Raw genomic sequence first — 24,582 nt, 5'->3', positions numbered from 1 at the left:
AAATGAAAATAAATCTCAACTAGTACCCTGCCAACAAATCGTATTCCTGGGAGCAAGCTTGAATACAACTTCCTCATGCCAGAGAAACAAGTTTATTTGACAGCCTACTTCAAACTACTGGCCACAAAGACCCAGCTATCTGCAAGGAAAATATTGCAAGCCCTGGGGTTCATGGCCTCTTGCATTCTACTAATTCCATATGCAAGACTGCATATGAGGAAACTACAATGGTATCTAAAAAGCCTATGGTGTCAACATTCTCAGGACCTGGAATGAATGATTCCCATCATTCCTTGTATAAAGACAGAGTTTCTTTGGTGGGCAGAGCCTGCCACCACAACAAGGGACTGCCATTCTCTCTACCACCTGCTGCCCAAACCCTAACAACAGACGCATCAGACTATGCATGGGGGGCTCACTTGGCAGGGCAGTGCATTCAGGGCAAATGGAACCCGAGTCAAATGCACCTGCATATCAATCAAAAAGAAATGTTAGCTGTACAGAATTCTCTGACAGCCTTCAAGGACCACATTCTTCCAGGAAAAGTATTGGTAAAGACAGACAATACCACTGTTATGTGGTACATAAACAAGTAGGGGGGAACCCACTCATACCCCCTCTGCAGACTAGCCATGGCTCTGTGGAACACAGCCTTGAGCTACCAGGTGTACCTACAAGCTCAGTTCCTGCCAGGCAAGCTAAATACACTGGCAGACAACCTAAGCAGAATCTCATGGACCCACATGAATAGAAACTGACCAAAGATATTCAATATTCTGAGAAACAAATGGGGGAGCCCAGAGATAGACCTATTTGCCTCCCCTCAGAACTACCAATTGGACAAATTCTGCACAAGGACTCCCCACAGCCCAGCTTGGAAAGTGGATGCCCTGTCCTTTACCTGGAAAAGCCTCTCAGTTTATGCCTTTCCCCCTCTGCCTCTCCTCTCGAAAGTTTTACTAAAGATCAAACAGGACAAACCAAGGGCAATACTCATTGCACCAGACTGGCCACGCCAACACTGGGTACCCCCTCTTGCGCAGTATGTCACTACTGGAACCATGGCACCTGCCTCAGAGTCCTTCCCTACTGTCCCAGCAGGAGGGCCAGATCCTGTACCCCCAGCTTCAAACCCTGAACCTGGCAGCCTGGCTAATTACCTGAGTTCTCCTATACCATCCCTCAGCAAACAAGTGCTGGATGTCATCCTGGAGGCAAGGAGGCCTAGTACTAGAAAATCCTATGCTGAAAAGTGGAAAATATTCTGTTCTTAGAACCAGGCTTAGGGGATGGGCACAACAGTGCCCAGTTTACTGCATATTCTTCAATACTTGACAGAGATGCTTCACAAGGGCCTTTCCTTCTCTTCCATTAAAATTTATGCCTCAGCCATTTCAGCACATTATAATATTGAGCCACCCCTCTTCTCTCACCCCCTATTGAAACAATACCTCAGAGGGGCCAAAAATTTAAGACCACCCAGGAGAGCTCCTACTCATGCCTGGGACCTTAACTTTGCATTGGAAAAGCTCACGCTACCTCCTTTTGAGCCAGCTGCAACTGCGGAGTTGAAATTTCATTCTTGGAAAACAGCCTTCCTTCTAGCCATCACTTCAGCAAGAAGGGTGTCTGAATTACAGGCCCTCATGGCAGTGGAACCTTTCATCATCTTTCATGCAGACAGGGTGTCCCTCAAGACCAATCCTTCCTTTATGCCCAAGGTGATATCCAGTGTGGCTCTTAATCAGTCCATTCATTTGCCAACCTTCTTTTCTAACCCACAGAACAAAGGGGAACGAATACTGCACTCCTTGGACGTGCACAGACAACTTAGATTTTACTTGGACAGAACCAAGCCTCTCAGCAAATCTGAACAGCTGCTAGTTGCCTTTGCTGCAGGGGTAGAAGGGAAGGCCATTTCAAAGCAAGTCATTTCTAAGTGGGTAGGCCATTGCATTCTTTTCTGCTATAAGCACCATGGAAAACCTACCCCTCAGGGGATAAGACTCCATTCCACCAGGGCTGCATCTACTTCTACTGCCTTTCTCAGAGGTGTTCCTACCAAGGACATCCTAGAAGCTGCTACCTGGAGTTCTGTACATACCTTCACCAAGCATTACCACTTGCCAATTATTTCTAAATCCAGAGCTGGTTTTGCCACTGCAGTCTTGCAGGGCCTAATAGCTAGTCCTAATGCTCAATAACTGCCTCCTCCCTTCCTTAGCTTTGGGAATCTACCCAAATGTAATGACTGCAACAGTGAAACATGAAGAACATAGTACAGTTGTGTACACTTACCATAAATGTAGATGTTCAAGTGTATTCACTGTTGCAGTAAGGGTTACCCTCCCTCCAGCCCCCTGACTTCTATTGGCTATACCTCTCTTCTTGTTTACTATACTTAAGTTTTATGGTGTATTTGGTTTTTGTTGGAGGTGTAATCATATATTTAATTGCTTCCCATTATGGGGGCACCTGACATCTGGGGCAAGAAAAAGTGATGTAATGGTGTTGGCTGCATGCTTTATACCCATGACTACCTGATGTCATGGAAGATGAGACAGCAACCGATGCAGGACCCAAGACTTTGATAATCAGGCCGACTGAGGGCTAGCTGCAAGCAGATAACCCAAATGTAATGATTGCAACAGTGAATACACTCAAAAGTCTACATTTATGGTAAGTGTAAACAACTGTACTTTCTCTTTGACGTATGTGATTTTCTCCTCATTAAGTGTCTGTTTTGCTTATTTTCATATTTGCTTTCATGTTATCTTGTAAACAAAATAATGGGGTGATAATGCTGCTTTACATTTAGTCTTTTGACAGAACGTGTACATGTAATGGATATCAGTTCTTTTTGATCTTTTGGATGGGTCTTGTCAGTTTTACTTAATGCTTTTTGTTCTAAAGTATATAGTCATATTAGTGTACATAGAGAATTTCTTTAAAGATGGTAAAGTTGCGCAACAGTCCTTTTTGTTCAATGTATGTTCAATGCACTAGGTGATCATTTACTCTTTTTAAAGTTGTTACTAGCTATGTCCCTTTATGAGCATGTCAGCAGAATCTGTATTAAAGGACACGGATACTTTTTAGGCCTGTATTTCATTATTGTTTCTCTTTTAACTCATCTGTCAAAACCGGAAGCAGAAAACCCATATTTGGAAGTTTAAAAAGAAGTCCTTTCTTTTGCCTGCATTTGAAGGACATGTATGTATGTATGTGTGCGATACCTGCAAACCACTGCTCTTTTTAATGTACTTCTGATTGTATTTTGTAGAAACAGTGGCTGGTTCTCAGGCCCAACTCAGAACAGTGATAAACAGTACTGTGTGACCACATTTTATGACCACACTTTATGTAACATTGTAAACAGTAAGAAAAACGTTGTTTGTTTGAGGCTGATTTACTTTTATTCTGTTCCCACAGGCAGATTTTTCTACCAGAGGCTGGTGGAATTTATGTGCAGGTGAGCTTTCATGCTTTTATACTGAACAATGCAGTTCCTATTACATTTGTGTTTTTCAACTGCCATATGTGTTTTGGGTTCGTTATGGTAGCCAGATATTACTTGGATTGTTTTTTTAGTTTACGTTGCTGTTCGACCTGGAGCATTCTACTTAGCAGAAGCTTATTTTGAAGGTGACCACGGAGACAAATGCTTCTGTTAGATCACAGCTGAAGAAAGTGAGAAAAGAAAAGCTGTTAAAGGTCAACTCTGTGACAAAAAATATTGTGATTATACAGTTGGCTGATATGTATTTACTTTCTGGACTCTGATGACAATAATAGATTGGCCACAAGAATTTTATGAGCATTAAGTAGGAAGAATGAATATTCTGCTAATATACAGAAGGTAGAAGGTGTGACATAGTTTTAAGACCATCTTTGAACAAGTGTAGCGAAGACCATACCAGTGAGAAGTGCTGATAGATGTTCATCGTGCATACAGCTGCAGTCATCACACTTGGGTTATCCTGCCGTCAGGCGGGTCCTTGGTCGGCCGAATTCCAAAGTCTAGGTCCGGTGTCGGTTGTCGTCGCTTCTTCCCTGACGTCAGTGCGGCAGGGGTATAAAAGAGGCAGCCGACGCCATTTTCTTCAGTCTTTATTGCCGCGCAGTGCCAGAAGCAGAAGCAGTTCCTGAGATGTATGAAAAGTATTTCAGCCGAAGTCTTCTATAAAGCGAAGTACCCCGTTGGGGAAACGTTTCTTGCCTCAGACCGATGTCAGACAAAGTTAATAATTGCATTTCTTGTGGGAAGCAAATACCGCATAAGGATTTTCACTCTTACTGTATACCTTGCTTAGGGCCAGACCACGATGTCCCGGCCTGCCGTTTTTGTGCTAGGTTTAACAAGCGCACTATTAAGCGCCGGGTGGAGTTTGCCATTCATTATTTTGGCAAAAAATTTAATTATGTCATGTAAAAAATGCAAGGATAGGGACAGACATCCGTGGCCTGCACCGAGTACTGAGATCACGCTAACGCCGACTACCGGTTCTCCGGTTCTCAGCGAGGCGCCTACGCAGCCCCTGACTACCAATGAAGTTATTTTACCGGCGACTTCAGTACCTGAGGTCGCAGGTTCCTCGGTCTCCATTCCCACTGCAGATACCGATGCCACTCTTGGTGGAGAAACTGAAAGTTTAGCGAGGCCTGCCATTTCTGAAGGCGTTTTCAGGCTTACCACCATATCTATTAAATCGTTCACTAAATCTAAAGCTCCAATGAAAATTAAAAAGCAGGGTCCTCAGACCCCCTCTCAAGGCCCCATGCCTAAAAAACAGATGCTTAAAATGGCTGAGTATTTGATTACACTCATCAGGGGTTCTCAACCCCCTTCAGACAAAAGACCTAGGTTGGAGGAAGACTACCCTTCCTCAGACCAGGCTTCTATTACCTCAGACCTTTCTGAGGACCAGGATCATGTCTATTCCCCATTTGAAGACTCTGATGCTGAGGAGTCTATTCCCTCAGTCCCCCCCCCCCCCGAGGACTACTCTTTTGGGGAAACCCTACATACATTGAGAGAGCACTTCCACTGGGAAGGCCAAGATTATTCAGACTCCAAGAAAAGGCTCAGGGAATTTCTGCTGCTTCCCCAGCATAGGCCCCTGGCTATTCCTCCTGTCCTAGAGATTTTGGATGATGTGTATGCAGAAGCCAGTCTTAATCCAGACTCTTTTCCTCCTGCCCCTGTTAAACCAGACAGATATTACCGGGTTCCTGATTCTCACCAGTTCCTTTATAAAAGCCCTACTGCTGACCCAGAAACTATTTCTCAGGGTCCCAAGGGGATTAAGGCCTCTACTGCTAAAAACCCTTTACCTTCAGAGAGAGATTCCAGAGCATTAGAAAGGTGGGGGAAAAGGTGTATACATCAGCCACTTTAACCATGAGGGCATTAAACTGTCAATTTCATATGTTAAAGTACCAGCAGTTATTGCTATCTCAGCTGAACAGCAAAATGACACAAACAGAACAACCAGATTTGAAAGAGTTGCAGGATTTGTTGCATGGAGCAGAACAAGTGGGGAAACATACCTTACAGTGTGGTTTTGATGCTTTAGAGGCCTCATGTAGAGCTGCTGTCACGGGTCTGTCATCGTGACACGCTTGGCTCAAAGAGCAAACCTTACCAGATCATGTCAAAGCAAAGTTATTAGATGCACCACTACAAAAAGATGTATTGTTCGGTGTTAAAGCTGAGGAGGTACTAAAGAAAATAGAGGAAAAAGCGAAATCTATGCAAACAGTTAAAGATTTCTTGCAGGTGCAGCCTCCACGGTTCGGCAGAAACTGGCCTTCAAAAAATTGGTCCTTTCCAACCACGGACAAACCCCAAAGGGGTAGATACAGACGCCCAAGGGGTAGAGGACAACCTCAAGGATCTTACAGAGCTAGGCAGTGGCAAGCACCAGCCCCAAGAGGTGGAGAAGATAGGCCACAGTCATTTAGAAAACAGACGCAATGACTTTCCCCTACGGCTGCCAAACAAAGCTATATTGGCAGCACCTTTTGGCGGAAAACTGGCCTTATTTTCAAAAAACTGGCACATTGTTACAAAGGACAAATGGATTCTGGATATTATAGACAGAGGCTACAGGTTCCACTTTCACACCCTTCCAAAAATGAGAGGCATGCCAAACCTGCCACAAAATCAATGGGCAGAGACACAAAAACAAATTTCCGCTCTCATGGATATGAAAGCAATTCAAGAGGTACCTGCAAAAGAACAAGGTCAACGTTTTTATTCAAGACTATTGCTGGTACCAAGGAAGGGCAAAGATTGGAGACCCATCTTAGACCTATCTATTCTAAACACATATCTCGAGGTACCAAAATTGAAGATGCTCACATTACAGCAGCTTCTTCCCATGCTGGGCAAGGAGTATTGGCTGGTAACGTTTGACCTCAAGGAGGCATACCTGCACGTCCCTATCAGACAAGATTGCAGAAGATACCTCAGATTTCTTGCAGGTTCAAACCATTATCAATTCTCTGCATTGCCCTTTGGCTTATCTACTGTGCCCAGAGTGTTCACAAAATGCCTGGCATCAGTAATTGCTTTCTGCAGACAATGAGAAATACAAATCTACCCATATCTGGACGACTGCCTGATCCAAGCGGACAGCAAGGACATTCTACTGCAGCATCTGGCATTTGTAATAAAACTGTTAAACTGCCTGGGGTACACAGTGAACAAAAAGAAATCAAAACTAATACCCTCTCAACAGATAATCTTCCTGGGTGCCAGCTTAAATACAAAGGCCCAGATGGCTTACCTCACACCAGACAAACAAGGGCAACTGTCTCAATACTTCAACAAAATGGCCACTTTTAATCAGGCTAACTGCAAGGAAAATCCTGCAGGCTCTGGGGTTCATGGCATCTTGCATCCTACTAATACCATTTGCATAGCTGCATATGAGGAGACTACAATGGTACCTAAAAAACTTATGGTCTCAACACAGCCACAGCTTGGAAACAATTTTACCCCTCATTCCATGCCTTCAAAAGGAATTTTTGGGGTGGGCTCAAGCATGCCAAAGAAACACGGGTCTCCCTTTCTCTATACCACAAGCAAGTCAAATAATCACAACAGACGCCTCAGACTACGCCTGGGGAGCGCACATGGCAGATCAATGCATCCAGAGAAAATGGTCCCAAAAACAGATGCTCCTACACATCAACCAAAAGGAGATGCTAGCTGTGCAAAACGCTCTTATGACCTTCAAGGACCTACTGCATCCGGGTCAGCTATTAATAAGGACAGATAACACCACAGTCATGTGGTACATTAACAATCAGGGAGGGACGCATTCATACCCCCTGTGCAGGCAAGCTATGACCCTGTGGAACACAGCATTGGAATTACAAGTTCAACTACAGGCACAATTCCTGCCAGGGAAGGAAAACACACTGGCAGACAACTTAAGCAGAAATATGACAGACCCACACGAATGGAAGTTGCATCCTCAAGTCTTCTCAAAGATAACTCAAGCATGGGGACAGCCAGACATAGATCTATTTGCTACCCACAGAAATCACCAGTTGGAAAAATTCTACTCAAGGACCTATCATCCACAGGCCTGGAAAGTTGACGCTCTCTCTTTCAATTGGACAGCATTGATAGTCTATGCCTTCCCGCCTCTACCTCTATTGACCAAAGTCATACTAAAAACCAGAGCAGAGAGGCCACAAATGATTCTCATTGCTCCAGACTGGCCACGACAGCACTGGTATCCTCTCCTAAAGAGCCTGTCACACTCACCACTATGGATCCTACCTCAAGTTCCTCTTCTGTTGTCCCAGCGCAACTACAAGACCCTTCACAGCCAGCTCAGAACTCTAAATCTAGCTGCATGGAAAATACCTTAATTTGCCAACAGACTCTCCTCTCCAAGGAGGTACAGGATGTCATCTTGGAGGCCAGGAGACCCTCTACTAGAAAAACCTACTCCACCAAATGGAAACGATTTTGTTCCTGGAATCAAGCAAAGGGCCAGAATCCTTGGGTAATAAATATACCTCAGATTTTACAGTACCTAGCTGAGATGTTAAACAGTGGCCTTTCCTTCTCTTCCATCAAGATCCACGCTTCAGCCATTTCAGCACAATACAATACGGATCCTCCTTTATTCTCTCATCCTCTATTAAGGCAGTTCCTCAGAGGGGCAAAAAACATAAAACCCCCACGGAAACCACCAACTCCAGCTTGGGACCGCAACTACGTATTGGAGAAGCTGACACTGCCTCCCTTTGAACCGGCTTCTTCAGCAGAACTACAATACTTGTCGTGGAAAACAGCCTTGCTTCTGGCTATTACCTCAGCACGCAGGGTTTCGGAGCTACAGGCCCTCATGGCTGTGCAACCATTCATCATTTTCCATCAGGACAGGGTTTCCTTACGAACCAACCCTACCTTCATGCCAAAGGTAGCATCCAGTGTGGCTTTGAATCAGACTATTCATGTACCTACCTTTTATCCAAATCCACAGAACAAAGGAGAGAGGCTACTACACTCCTTGGACATTCACAGGCAACTTCGTTATTACTTGGACAGAACAAAGTCATTCAGGAAATCTGAGCAGCTCTTTGTATCCTATGCTACAGGTGCTCAAGGAAAGGCTATTTCCAAACAGACTATTTCAAAATGGATAGCCCACTGCATACGCTTTTGTTATTCATTTCATGGAAAATCAGTGCCTGGATACATCAGATCCCACTCCACCAGGGCTACAGCTACCTCAACAGCTTTCCTCAGGGGGGTCCCTACCAAGGACATTTTGGAAGCAGCTACTTGGAGTTCAGTGCACACTTTCACCACGCACTACCACCTTCCACTATACTCAAAATCTAGAGTGGGCTTTGCCACAGCAGTCCTGCAGGGCATTCTAGCCCCTCCAAACTCTGCTTAGTACCAGCCATCCTTACTTAGCTTTGGGATTCTACCCAAGTGTGATGACTGCAGCTGTATGCACGATGAACATAGTACAGTTTTGTACCTACCATAAATGTAGATGTTAGAGTGCTCATACAGCTGCAGTCCAGGTTACCCTCCCTCCATCCCCTCTTAGGACAAGGCTTATGACATACACCCTTTGCATACAACCTATTTGGGGTATTCCTTTATGGTGTATTTGCTTGCAACTACTGTTTTGATTTATCTACTTATGTAGGTTTGCATAACATCATGTATTGCCTTCCTTTCTGGGGGCACCTGACATCTGGGGCAAGAAAAACTGAAGAAAATGGCGTCGGCTGCCTCTTTTATACCCCTGCCGCACTGACGTCAGGGAAGAAGCGACGACAACCGATGCCGGACCTGTGTGAGCACTCGAACATCTACATTTATGGTAGGTACAAAACTGTACTTTTCATTTGGAGGTTTACCGCTTCAGAATTGTTTGAGTAATTAAGTGATAAAGCAGTGAAGATGTTCATCGTGTTACCCTGCTGCAGTCATCACACTTGGGTTATCCTGCCGTCAGGCAGTCCCGCAGTCGGCCCGAATTCCAAAGTCTTGGTCCGGCGTCGGTTGCTGTCGCTTCTTCCCTGATGTCAGAGCGCCAGGGGTATATCAGAGGCATCCGACGCCATTTTCTTCAGTCTTTCTTGCCGCGTGGTGCCCGAAGCAGAAGCAGTTCGCAAGTGCCGGTCGGCCGACACCTGAGATTTTTGAATCGAGTTTCAGTCCGAAGTCTTCAAAGCTAAGTACCCCGTTGAGGAACCTTTTCTTGCCTCAGTCCGATGTCAGAAAAAGTTAACAATTGCATTTCTTGTGGGAAGCAAATACCTCATAAGGACTTTCATTCTTTTTGTATACCTTGCCTAGGCCCAGACCACGATGTCACTGGTTGTCGGTTTTGTGCTAGGTTCAATAAGCGAACTATAAAGCGTCACTTTGATTTCGCACGACACTATTTTGGTAGAAAATTGAATTACACTATGCCGTTGGAGCAACCGACTACCGGCATGCATAAAAACGCAAGGATAAGAACAGGCAGCCTAGATCCAAGCCAGACTCCGAGGCCTCGGCTGGCCCACTCGCCAGTTCTCCAGTTTTCAGTGAGGCACCTACGCAGCCCCTGGCTACCGCTGAATTGGATCCCCACACCGCATCGGATCCCCAGCAGAGAGTTCTAGGCCAACGCAGCCATTTTCCTTAGGCCCTACTGACGACATCGCAGTAGGGGAAGCCGGTGCTACAGAAACACCTTCGGTTTCTGAAGGTGTCTTCAGACCGACTACCCTCACAATAAAATCTTTTGCTAAGCTTAAGACTCCTCTAAAACCAAAAAAGCCTACACTTCAGCCTCCAGGTCAAGGCCCTATGCCTAAGAAACAGATGCTTAAAATGGCTGAAGATTTGATTTCTTTGATCAGGGGTTCCCAACCCCCCCCCCCCCGACAAAAGGCCTAGACAAGAGGAGGATAATGCCTCCTCTGATCAGGTGTCTGTTTCTTCAGGCTCCTCTGAGGAACAGGATTACTCCTTTCCCCCTTATGAAGATTCTGATGCTGAAGACTCCATTCCCTCAGCTTCTCCCCCTGAAGACTATTCCTTTGGGGAAACCTTACACACCATGAGGGAACATTTCCACTGGGAAGGTCAGGACTACTCTGACTCAAAGAAAAGGCTCCGAGAGTTTCTTTTACTCCCCAAGCGCAGACCACTTGCTATCCCCCCAGTTTTGGACATAGTGGATGATGTATTCTTAGAATCTAGTCTAAATCCAAATTCTCTGCCTCCTGCTCCAGCCAAACCAGATAGATACTATAGAGTGCCTGACTCGCACAAATTCCTTTACAAAAGCCCTGCTGCTGATCCAGAGACAATCTTCCAGGGTCCCAAAGGGGCTAAGGCTTCTATGGCTAAAAATCCAGTACCCTCAGAAAGGGACTCCAGAGCACTAGATAGGTGGGGGAAGAAGGTTTACACCTCAACTACTCTAGCTATGAGAGCACTAAATTGTCAATTTCACTTGCTTAAATACCAGCAATTCCTAATGTCTCAAATAAAACAAAAGATGGGCACGCACCCTCAACAGTCTGAATTCAAGGAAATGCAAGATCTGTTGCATGCAGCTGAACAGGTGGACAAACATACTTTAAATGTGGTTTTGATGCCTTGGAAGCTTCCTCTAGAGCAGCTGTTACTGGCTCTGTTATACGTAGGCATGCTTGGCTAAAAGGAACAATCTCTGCCTGATCATGTTAAAGCAAAGTTATTGGATGCACCTTTACAGCAGGATGTTTTATTTGGGGTTAAAGCAGAGGAGGTTTTAAGGAAAATGGAGGATAAGGCAAAATCTATGCAGACGGTCAAAGATTTCTTACAGGTACAGCCCCCACGCTTCAGCAGAAATTGGCCAACAAAAAATTGGTCCTTTCCAGCTTTTGACAGACCACAGAGGGGTAAATACAGGCGCCCAAGGGGCTGAGGACAAGCACAAATCCCTTACAAACCTCGCCAATGGGGCACTACAACACAGAAGGGAGGAGAAGACAGGTCCCAAACCACTAGAAGGCAAACACAATGACTTAAACCTCAAACTGCCAAGCAAAACTCTCTTGGCAGCTCCCTTGGGAGAAAAATTAGCACTTTTTGCAGACAACTGGCACAACGTCACAAAGGACAAATGGGTCCTAGACATTATTTCACACGGATACAGATTCCATTTCCACACCTTGCCAAGGATAAAAGGAATGCCAAACCTGCCACAAAATCAATGGGCAGAGGCGCAAAAACAAATTACAGCTCTCATGGACATGAGAGCCATTCAACTGGTACCTACACAGAGCAAGGCCAAGGATTTTACTCAAGGCTCTTTCTAGTCCCCAGAAAGGACAATGCTTGGAGACCCATTCTGGACCTTTCAATTTTAAACACCTTCTTGCAAGTAACCAAATTCAAGATGCTAACACTACATCAGCTTCTTCCCATGTTGGGCAAGAAAGCTTGGCTAGTAATGTTGGACCTCAAGGAGGCATACCTCCATGTCCCTATCAGACTAAATTGCAGAAGATACCTCCGTTTCATTGCAGGTTCAACCCATTTCCAATTCTCTGCACTGCCCTTTGGCTTATTTACTGCACCCAGGGTCTTCACAAAATGCCTGGCACCAGTAATTGCATACTGCAGACAGAGAGGAATTCAAATATACCCATACCTGGACGACTGCCTCATCCAAGCAGAAAGCAAGGACATTCTCTTACAATACCTGGCTTTTGTAAGACATCTTCTAAGTTGCCTAGGGTACACAGTAAACCAAAAGAAATCAAAACTAGTGCCCTCACAAAATATGACATTCCTGGGTGCCAGCTTGAATACAACGGCCCAGATGGCTTATCTGACGCCAGACAAACAACTACAATTAACTCAATACTTCAGAACAATGGCAACAAAGACCCAACTCCCTGCAAGAAAAATTCTGCAGGCCTTGGGCTTCATGGCATCTTGCATACTACTAATACCATTTGCAAAACTGCATATGAGGAAATTACAATGGTACCTAAAAAGTGTAAGGAGAGCACCAACACCTGCTTGGGACCTCAACTTTGTTCTGGAAAAACTCACGCTACCTCCTTTTGAACCAGCTTTCTCAGCTGACTTAAAGTTTATATCATGGAAGACTGCCCTGCTGCTAGCAATCACTTCAGCTAGGAGAGTTTCAGAGCTTCAGGCACTAATGGCAGTAGAGCCTTTCCTCATTTTTCATCAAGACAGAGTTTCTCTACGAACTAACCCCTCCTTTATGCCTATGGTGGTATCTAGTGTGGCTCTAAATCAAACCATCCATTTACCCACCTTCTTTCCAAATCCACAGAACAAAGGAGAAAGACTCCTGCATTCCTTGGACATTCGCAGGCAGCTACGTTACTACTTGGATAAAACTAAGGTTTTCAGAAAATCTGACCAGCTTTTTGTATCCTATGCTACAGCATCACAAGGAAAGGCTATCTCAAAACAAACCATTTCCAAATGGATAGGACATTGCATACGTTTTTGCTACACCCACCATGGAAAACCAGTTCCTGCTACCATAAGGCCCCACTCCACCAAGGCAGCAGCTACATCTACAGCCTTCCTCAGGGTGGTGCCAACCAAGGATATTCTGGAAGCTGCAACTTGGAGTTCAGTACACACCTTCACCAAACATTACCACTTACCACTTTACTCTAAGACTAGAGCTGGCTTCGCCACTGCAGTTTTGCAGGGCCTTCTAGCCTCCCCTAACCCTGTTTGACTCCACCTCCCATCCTTAGCTTTGGGATTCTACCCAAGTGTGATGACTGCAGCAGGGTAACACGATGAACATAGTACAGTTTTGTACCTACCATAAATGTAGATGTACGAGTGTATACCCTGCTGCACTCCAGGTTACCCTCCCTCCACCCCCTCTGAACTAGCTGAACTTATCTCTACCACTCTATTCTACCTCTGTGGTGTATTTGCTTGTGCCTAAGGGTTTTGTTTTATTGTTTCCATATAGCTATATGTATATGTATACATATATATATATATATATATATATATATATATATATATATATATATTATTTATTTTTTTTTTTTGCCTACCTATTAGGGGCACCTGACATCTGGGGCAAGAAAAACTGAAGAAAATGGCGTCGGATGCCTTTGATATACCCCTGGCGCTCTGACATCAGGGAAGAAGTGACAGCAACCGACGCCGGACCAAGACTTTGGAATTCGGGCCAACTGCAGGACGGCAGGATAACCCAAGTGTGATGACTGCAGCAGGGTATACACTCGAACATCTACATTTATGGTAGGTACAAAACTGTACTTTTTTTCTCTCTTGTACTTAAGCATGTATACTATTTATAAAGCCTTTACTATATTGTACAAAAATGGTTTTGATAAAAAAAGATTACTAGCAAGAATATAGTGTGAAGCAGAAGATACCAGACAATTATTTCCTGTACCAGGAGATTTGTACATATTCTTGCATTTTTGAATTTTACATTTATTTATTTGTTTAGGGGAGGGGTATAGAAAGTAGTGAAACTTAACTATAGTGAGTATCAGCATTCTGAAGTTCATCACTGATGCACAACAGTGGTACGTTCAGAATATGTTTCAAGAGATGATTGCATTTGTACATTATGGCTACATGATTTAGCATCCACAATCTGAATTCTCCACAATTCACCTGATTTCTGTTGTTGTCAGGAAGTTAGTTCCATGATTTAGTGCATCCTTGCAAGTGACTGGACTTTGTTGTCTTTTGAACATAATGGGCAATTACAGATAGCAACTCTTAAACTGTGGGGCAGAGTACAGTAATCCTAGGGTAGGAATAGAACCCAAGGTCAGCTAGACATTTAGGTAGCCCTAACTGTTAAATTGGAAGCTGATTCATTATTCAAAGATGATTTATCATACTTTATGACAAGCAGTTGTGCACCAAAAGAACTGACTGGACAATAAACCTACAGTTTTAAATGCTGTATGCAGTTTTGTGTTGCAGGAGAGATTGAGAGCAGTAAGACAGAGTTGCATATTCCAGTTTTAGTAGTTGCCGATTTATCCCAAGAAACCTCATGGCTTTTTGTGTAACAGTAGTGCAGAGTCTGTAACTTGATTTCAGTTACCTCAGTGTATTATCAATACGGGTTTCTATATGATAAATATTTCAATGTATTGTCTATGCTAGATTCAATATAGTGTTTCAACAAATTTGTGGGATCCAGCTGTACTCCTTTGTATTTAAACTAATCTACTTGATTTAAAAGTGTATTGTTGACCGTTGTCTACTTCCTTATGGGAGCCAGAAAACATTTATTTTTATCATCCAGTAATAGCCTATTTATAGAAAGCAATTTTAAGGGCTTTTTGAACATGTTCTTCGTGTTTCACTGTTGCAGTCATCACACTTGGGTTATCTGCCTGCAGGTAGCCATCAGTCAGAACGAATACCAGAGTCTTTGGATTTCTGCGTCAGATGCTGTCGCCTCTTGCATGACATCAGGTCGTCAGGGGTGTAAAACATGCAGCCAACGCCATTACATCAGCTTTTCTTGCCGCGCGGGAGCCTGAAGCAGAAGCAGTTCACAAGTGCCAGTCAGCCGCTTCCTGAAATTTTCATTTTTCAAGTTTCAAACCTGAAGTCTTCTAAAGCTAAGTACTCCATTGGGGATCCTTTTTTCTTGCTCTAGCTGATGTCAGAAAAAGTTCTTCCTGTGGAAAGCAAATACCTCACAGAGATTTTCTTTCATACTGCGTCACCTGTTTAGGCCCAGACCACAACGTTCCTCGTTGTTGGTTTTGTGCCTTGTTTAACACTTGAACTATTCATCATCAGGCTATCTTTGTCACTAAATTCTTTTGCTGTCATTCTCCATATTCCGAAATGGCTTCAATGAGCCATCCAACTATCGATTTTTCAAAAAAATGTAAGGATAAAGACAGAGACGGACCATATAAGTCCAAAACTGCCGATGATGCTTCCGTCAAGCTAGTTTCCAGTCCGCCGGTACTCAGTGAGGTGCTTTTACAGCCTTTGATACCCGCTTCTACAGATTTTCAGGCCTCTGTTGAGACCCATTCAGAGTCCGGTATGCCGCGAGATGCTTCTTCAAATATGGAACCTGCGGATGTCTCTACCTTGGATGGGTCTGGAGCCGCTGTGCAGGCACCGGCTTCTGAGGGTGTATTCTGACCTTCCGATGTTCGTATTAAACCATCTACTTCGTTTCTAACTAAACCTACCAAGTTTCTCAGGCCCAGAGTTCTCACTACGCCTAGAAAACCGATGCCCAAAATGCATGCTTAAGCTCCCATGCCACAGAAACAAATGCTTAGAATGGCTAAAGACCTTATAACTTTAATTAGGGGAAGCCAGCCTTCCCCCTCTAAAAGACAAAGGATTGATTTTATTTCTGATTCTACAGACCATGAGTCCAGTGACTCTGATTCCTCAGATTACCAGGGCATTCCCTCATCTACCTATGAGGATTCAGATGCAGAGGATTCCATTCCCTCTGCCTCCCATCCAGAGGACTTTTCTTTTGGTGAAACATTGCATACCTTAAGAGAGCATTTCTGCTGGGAATGCCAGGACTACCCACAGTCCAAAAAGAAACTCAGAGAATTTTTAGACTTGCCACAGCACAGGCCTCTAGCTATACCCCCTGTCCTGGATATTGTAGAGGATGTCTTCATGGAATCTAGTCTTACTCCTGATACTTTACCACCAGCTCCTAGAAAGCCTGACAGATACTATAGAGTACCTGACCCGCACAGATTTCTCTTCAAGAATCCCACTGCGGATCCAGAGACCATTTTCCAGGGACCTAAATGTATTAAGGCTACTACAGCCAAAAACCCTACCCCTTCAGACAAGGATTCTAGAGCTTTAGACAGAAGGGGTAAGAAGGTATATACCTCTGCAACTCTTGCCATAAGGGCTTTAAATTGCCAGTTTCACATTTTGAAGTACCAGCAGCATATTATGGAACTAATTAAACAGAAAATGTCGTTGCTTCCAGATTGTGCAGAAAATAAAGATTTACAAGAGTTAATGGATTCTGCAAACCAAGTTAGTAAACATACTTTGCAGTGTGGTTTGATGTCTTAGAAGCATCTTGCAGGACTGCTTTCACTGGGTCTGTATTGAGAAGGCATGCTTGGCTGAAGGAACAAATCTTGCCAGACCATGTCAAAGCAAAATTACTAGATGCTCCATTAAACCAGGAACATTTGTTTGGCACAAAAGCAGAAGAAATTCTTAAAAAGATGGAGGAAAAAGCTAAGTCTATACAAACTGTTAACGATTTCTTACAGGTGCAGACACCTAGATTCAGTAGGCATTGGCCTTCAAAAAACTGGTCCTTTCCAGTCCCTCCCAGGCCTTCTCAGTCTAAACCCAGGGGCAATAGACCACCAAGATTACAGTCTCAGGGTATGCAGAGATCTAAGCAATGGAGTGCTCCCACCTCAAAAACAGGGAGTGGTAAGCCTCCTCCTTATAGAAAAAGTTCACAATTACTTCTCTGTTATCCTTCCCAGCCATGCCCAAATACTTGCAGCCCTAGGAGGAAAACTCGCCCTGCATGCAAAAAATTGGATGTCCATTACCCAGAACCAATGGGTCCTAAACATTGTATCCCAGGGATACAGATTCTACTTCTACTCACTGCCAACCTTAAGCGGGTTGCCAGACATTCCCCCAAACCAGTGGGCAGAGGCTCAAAAGCAAGTACTTTCTCTTCTCAGTATCAGGGCTATTCAACCTGTTCCAATAGAGCAAAGGAGACAGGGTTTCTACTCCAGACTGTTCCTGGTGCCCAGAAAAGAGAGCTCACAGTGCCCTATCCTGGATCTGTCTATTCTCAGCACCTTCCTGGTGGTCCCAAAATTCAAAATGCTTACACTACAGCAGCTGCTTCCTGTGGTAGCCAAGAACTCCTGGCTAGTCACCCTAGACTTAAAAGAAGCTTATCTGCACATCTCCATCAGGGAATCTTGCAGGAAATATCTACGTTTCAAGGCAGGCTCTATGCACTATCAGTTCTCTACACTTCCCTTTGGCTTTTCTACTGCACCCACGGTATTTACAAAATGCCGGGCTCCAGCCATTGCATACTGCAGGCAGAGAAATATTCAATTTTACCTATACTTGGACAATTACCTGATTCAGGCATACAGTCAGGCATTGCTATTTCAGCACCTGGCATTTGTAAAGAGACTTCTAACTTCTCTGGGGTACACCATCAGTGAAAAGAGATCACATCTGGCACCCAGCCAAAAGATTGTATTCCTGGGAGCAAGCTTGAACACAACTTCCCAGATGGCATTCCTCACTCCAGAAAAGCAGGTTCATTTGACAAACTACTTCAAACCAATGACCACCAAAACCCAGCTATCTACAAAAGAAATTCTGCAAGCCCTAGGGTCCATGGCCTTATGCATTCTACTAATTCCATATGCAAGACTGCATATGAGGAAACTTCAATGATACTTAAAAAGTCTCTGGTGTCAACATTCTCAGGACTTGGAAACATTGATTCCTATCATTCCTTGTCTAAGGGCAGAGTTCCTTTGGTGGGCAGAGGCTTGCAACCACAAGAAGGGACTTCTTTTCACTCAACCCCTCACCGCCCAAACCCTGACAATAGACACATCAGAATATGCATGGGGGGCTCACATGGCAGGCAAATGCATTCAAGGGAAATGGAGCCCAGGACAAATTCACCTGCATATCAATCAAAAAGAAATGTTAGCTGTACAGAATGCTCTGACAGCCTTCAAATACCTTATCCTTCCAGGACAACTATTGATAAAGACAGACAACACCACAGTTATGTGGTACATAAACAAGCGGGGGGAACTCATTTCTACCCATTCTGCAGGTTAGCCATGGCCCTGTGGAACACAGCCTTGGGCAACCAAGTGCACCTGCAAGCTCAATTCCTGACAGGCAAACAAAATTCACTGACAGACGACTTAAGCAGGAATCTACTGGGCCCACACAAGTGGAAACTGGAACCCAACTCATTCAAACTTCTAATCAACAGGTGGGGGGGACACCAGGGATGGACCTCTTTGCCTCCCTCCAAAACCATCAATTGAGCACATTTTGCACTAGAAATCCCCACAGCCAAGCATGGCGAGTGGATGCCCTATCCTTTCCATGGGAAAACCTCTCAATTTATGTATTTCCCCCTCTGCCCTTCATCTCAAAAGTACTACTCAAGATCAAGCAGGACAGACCAAGAACAATTCTTATTGCACCAGACTGGCCACACCAGCACTGGTACCCACTCCTACGCAGTCTGACAGCAGTACCACTCTGGCACCTACATCAGACACCCTCCCTGCTGTCCCAGCAGGAGGGACAGATTTTGCATCCTCAGCTGCAAACACTGAACCTGGCAGCCTGGTTCATTCGCTGAACACACCCCCAGCAACCCTCAGCAAACAGGTGCTGGATGTCATCCTTGAGGCCAGAAGGCCTAGTACTAGGAAATCCTATTCAAAAAAGTGGAAAATATACTGTTCTTGTTGCCAGTCTCTAGGAAAGGGCACAGCCGTGCCCACCTTACCTCAAATCCTAGATTACCTAGCAGAGCTGCTCCACAAAGACCTATCCTTCTCATCAATTAAGATTCATGCCTCGGCCATCTCAGCTCATTACAATACTGAGCCACCTCTCTTTTCTCACCTTTTGATCACACAGTTCCTGAGAGGAGCTAACAATTTAAGACCCCCCCCAGGAGAGCTCCCACCCCTGCCTGGGACCTTAACTTTGTACTAGAGAAGCTCACACTTCCCCCTTTTGAATCTGCTGCTACAGCAGAGTTGAAATTCCTCTCTTGGAAAACAGCCTTACTTCTAGCCATCACTTCAGCAAGAAGAGTGTCTGAGTTATAGGCACTAATGGCCGTGGAACCCTTCATTATTTTCCATGCTGACAGGGTCTCCCTCAGGACTAACACATCATTTATGCCCAAAGTGGTATCCAGTGTGGCTTTAAACCAATCCATCCATTTACCAACCTTTTTCTCTAATCCTCAGAATAAAGGGAGAGGATCCTGTACTCCTTGGACATGCACAGACAGCTCAGGTTTTACCTTGACAGGACTAAGCCTTTCAGAAAATCTGACCAGCTGCTAGTCAGCTTTGCTACAGGGGCAGAGGGCAAGACCATTTCAAATCAAACCATCTCCAAATGGATAGCACACTGCATCCATTTCTGCTCCAAACACCATGGAAAACCTACCCCACAGGGGATCAGAACTCATTCCAATAAGGCTACCTCAACTTCTACAGCATTTCTCAGGGGAGTCCCTACCAGGGACATCCTGGAAGCTGTAACCTGGAGTTCTGTACACACCACCACCAAGCATTACCACTTACCTATCTTTTCTAAATCCAGAGCCAGATTTGCCACAGCAGTCTTACAAGGCCTGCTAGCCAGCCCTAATACTTCTTGACTGCCTCCACCCTTACTCAGCTTTGGGAATCAACCCAAGTGTGATGACTGCAACAGTGAAACACAAAGAACATAGTACAGTTGTGTACACTTACCATAAATGTAGATGTTCAAGTGTATTCACTGTTGCAGTCCTGGTTACCCTCCCTCCAACCCCCTGACTTTTCTAGACTTTCTACCTATCCTCTTTTTGGCCATATCTTATGGCTGTGGTATTTACTTTTTACTGGAGGTGTTCCACACCATGTAATTGCTTCCTATTTTGGGGGCTCCTAACATCTTGGGCAAGAAAAACTGATGTAATGGCATCAGCTGCATGTTTTATACCCCGATGACCTGATGTCATGGAAGAGGCGACAGCATCCGACACAGAAATCCCAAGCCTCTGGTATTCGGGCTGACTGAGGGCTACCTGCAGGCTGATAACCCAAGTGTGATGACTGCAACAGTGAATACACTCGAATATCTACATGTATGGTAAGTGTATACAACTGCACTTTGTTTTTTGCTCTGTGATACAGGAGATTGTCGTTTTCATTAAAACATGGTTGTCTTCATACCCGATCACATGCATACTAGGTAAGTGTAAGGAAAGTTCATAGAGAAAGAAGGATAACAAAACAACTGGCCTCATTACTAATCTTGTGTGTACTCCTGATTTCCAAGTTCCAGTACAAGTTGGTGTGAACCCTTTACCACTGAACTGTTCTTTTCTGCTTGTTAATACTATATGCTGTTAGTAGGTCCACTTTCAAAATCAGTTCTTTCTAGTTTAGTTATAAATTGAGGGGAAAATTGGTTTCTTGATAACTCTTAGGGGTATGCCTGATTTGCAGGCCCTACTGTCCAATTGGGATGGTATCACTGGAATGTACTACCTGTATGCCATTAATAGCTCCATTTCAAGAAGCAGTTGTTTTCTGTTTAAATATGAACTGGGAGTTGTCCACTATTTCACATTATCGTTTCACGCTCATGCTTATCACTTTGCAAATAATAAGTCTGAAGACTTAAGATTCTTTGGGGGTTATTTTTATATTCACTCCAAGAATTCTTTTCCAACTGCCATACTTTTTATCAAGAAAAATGTATGTAGCATTATTTTAAAAATATTTTCAAGCATATGCCTCGTTTATTCCCCTGTAGAATGACTTGTAGCAGTTTTACAGCACTGTTTGACATTTCTATTCTTAAATATTATTTGTAAATGAAATGAGTTTCTTAGATTTTTGTAGTCACAATGCATGACCTAATATTGGTTCCTGTCAAGTTAGCAGAAATTAAGTAAAAAAAAAGTGTATTCAAAGGTTAACATGTGAATCTGATTAATATCTTTTGCACAATGAAGTGCATAGACATGGATCTTTAATGAAGAATTAACAAAGTGGAAGCTAACTTTTATATGTATTTAAAAAATAATGTTATTTTATCAATGTGTTTAGTGGTGTTTTTGCCTCATTACCTTCTTTTAAAGTTGGGCATTTCTTCTTCACTTTGTAAGTAGTCATCGTTGTATGCTAGGGACAGAATTTGGTTGTCCTAAAATAAATGATCAGTAGCAGTGGTGAGAAAAACTTCATAGCCTTTAGGACTTCTGTTGTGCCTCAACTGATTTAAACATTGTGGCATAGGGAGAAAAGCCATTAAAAAGAATGTAGATTATGCCAGGCAGTTGGTGGTCAGCTGTGTGTGTGTGTGTGTGGGGGGGGGGGGGGGCATGCAAATGGAAGGATGTAGATTATGTTGGAATTCTACTATCTCTCCCTCTCTTTTTTTTTTTCTTACCAGTAGTCCTTGGTTTATGCCAATTTATAAAATTGTAATGGGATGGCACTGCAGTTGTTTTTTATCACGTCTGTGAAGCCATGTTGGAGAAAAAGATGTCTTGTAGCATGGAACTCTGTAACAAATGGCACACACAGAAAAGCTACACTTTTCACAGCAAAAATAAACCAAAGCAATAAGGAACGAAGCAAAAGTGGTTTGCTGATTTTTTTGTTGCTGATTTAAAATAGAGAAGTATATTACTAAACTGTTTCAGGATAGTGCTTACAATATTCATTAATGGACTGGACACTGAATGTGGTCAATGGCTGTCTGCCCAGCATTTTGTATTGTCCATTACTGCAGGACCAACTACCACCATAACAAAACTACTCATACATTTGCATGATATTGAAAATACACTTCATGTAGTATGTTTTCGCAGTCATAATACTTAATATTGTACTTGTATGCCTTCCACGTTTAATATTTTACATATTTCTTATGTTTTATGTTGTAGTTATTTTGTATATTATTTTACAGATATTTGTATGTTGATATTTTGTTTTTTGTGTGATATTTCTTTGGACTGTGCCCTGACTGAAGTAGTCATCCAAGCAGAGAGAAATATGGAGCCTCCTCAGCCACACAACAACCAATGCAAGCATTAGACATTTGGAGAAACTCTCCAAGCTGCTATCAGGCTAAGAGAACAGTGTAGCAGAAATGCATATTCCTTAGTTGGAATCTGTAAAATGAAGTTTGAACATTCCAATTTGCCAATCAAAGTCCAACATAAATGGTCAGTCTTAATGGGAAAGAGGAAAAAAAAAGTTTTTCTTGTTTTAGAAGATATTATGAATCTGTTAGTCATTTTTAGAATCAGAAGTTTTGAAGTATAATAATTAAATAAGCAAAATAAACATCATTAGTTACATGAGTAGCTTTTGCTTTTCCACACTGTATACCCTAAAATTCTGGAAAACTGAAAATACTTTAACAGGGAGCAAATTCTTAATACCAGTAAGTCTGAAGTCGTGTTTTTTAAAAACTGATTTTCACAGATTGACTTCATAGAGGACAGTTGCCACCAACATCAGATCCCTGCATCTCCTGCTACTCAGTCCTCCCTGGGTCTAACATAGTTGAGTTATGCCTTAGATGTCTCCCTTCACCATGTTAGTCTTTGTTGTGCTAACATAAAGACTTCTCTGCTGCAAGACTATAGATTTTGACTGGGAGAGGAGTTGGCATGCATGAGAAAGTTATACAGTGGTCAGCTGGCTATCAGAATGGTGACATCCTTAATTTTCCCACTGCAAGTGAGAGGAAGGGGATAGTCAGGCTTGGGGCAAAGTCTCTTCCAGTTCAGTGACTTCACCCTCAGAGCTCAAATAATGTCATAGTTGAGTATGATAACAGTGGCTCAAAGTTCCCATAAGAGCTTAAGCTTTCTTCTTGCCATTAAGGATGCACCCCCACTGTCCCTACCTTTGGCACGAGATGAACAGACAAAGCCTCTTCACTTCTCCCTCCCCTTGTCAGATCATCCAAGCCCAATATACTTGTCAAATCTGGATCACCTGAGTCGTAGCCTAGGTTTCATCCCTCTACTTTACAGAGTTTTCGTAATCTGTCATTTTTTTAAGCACTATGCTAGCATTAATAGTAATAAAAATACATTTGTTTGGTTCTGCTAATTCTTCTTCTAATTCAGAAAGTTGTGAAATATTACTTTTACTACATTTGCATTAAGCATGGTAGTGCCTTTTGAAATCAGTAAACAATTGAGCACTTAAAAAAATAAATATTTACAAATGTGAAGTTGTTCAATATTGCCGTTCATTCATCAGTGATGGGGTTCGGAGCCGATCCTCAGCTTCGACACATCCGACCAGCAAGCTCAAAGTTCTCCAGTAGCTTGAGACCCCACCCCTTATCCCACAATGCACTGCTGGAATTACCACAGATCTAGTTTGCCGTGGCACGGATCTCTTGGTTTCCAGCTTTGCTTAAGACTTTCTTGGGAGTTTTTCAACTTTCAGCAAGTTATATTTTTCAATTTTTATATATTCTTGATCTATTTTTAATAGCAGATATTACTAGCTAGTAGATAGTAGTTTTTCTGTGTTCCTACCCCTTTCCTCAGTATAATCTATCTTTGCCTTCGGCCCTTTGGCCTTAGGATCCCTTCTTTAGTTATTAGTCAGTGTTCCCTATTGGGACTATTGTTATTGGATTACTTAATCCTGTTTATATAGTTGTCATTTGCCCCTTTTGGGCTGTGTGTGTTTGTGTGAGTTAGTTAGTTAAAATAGCTCATAGTTAAATAGTGTGTTTCAGTTGCGGAAATGTCTGAAGAAAAAGACAAACATCCAAAGTCTGGATTTAAAAAATGCCCAGACTGCGGACAGAAAATGTCAATCACGGATCCCATGTGCAGTGTGTTTACTGTTTGGGTGAGGTGCACCTGCAAGAGTCTTGCAGTATCTGTCACTCCTTTTCCACCAGAGTGCTAACAGAAAGGAAGAGGAAGTTGATTGATAGGGGTATCATCAAACACCCTTTTTTCTGAGGCATTGTCTGACCAGGATGGAGCCAGTAAATCATCTAAATCTTCCTCTGATTCTAGGTCCAAAAAAGGAAAAAGGTCAAAGTGTGGTGACTTCGGCTCCACTGCCTTCGGAGCTGACAGTCTGTTCTTTTCGGAACTGGGACACTGCTCTGGAACCAGTTGCTGAAAAACCTCCATCCATATTGTTCCAGTCGGCTCCATCTTTTCACTCTTCCAGGTCCTCTGTCAGCGTATCTGATCTGGATATTGACTGGCTGGTTCAGAAACTCGT

At 43.4% G+C, this 24,582-nt stretch overlaps 1 protein-coding gene across 5 annotated transcripts in view; it reads left to right on the top strand.

The window, feature by feature from the left end:
- Window positions 1-24,582, top strand: part of NME6 (NME/NM23 nucleoside diphosphate kinase 6) — a 149,135-nt gene that overhangs the window by 44,527 nt on the left and 80,026 nt on the right. For all 5 annotated transcript variants that reach the window (XM_044059424.1, XM_044059420.1, XM_044059423.1 and 2 more), the window contains exon 4: window positions 3,433-3,472. In XM_044059424.1, the coding sequence (XP_043915359.1) occupies window positions 3,433-3,472 (40 nt within the window). The remainder of the gene's footprint in view (window positions 1-3,432; window positions 3,473-24,582) is intronic.

This window comes from Protopterus annectens, chromosome 17.part0 (assembly GCF_019279795.1).
Source record: "Protopterus annectens isolate FY-2018-M chromosome 17.part0, PAN1.0, whole genome shotgun sequence".
Classification (NCBI taxonomy): domain Eukaryota; kingdom Metazoa; phylum Chordata; order Ceratodontiformes; family Protopteridae; genus Protopterus; species Protopterus annectens.
This window is presented reverse-complemented; position numbering and strand designations above follow the sequence as displayed.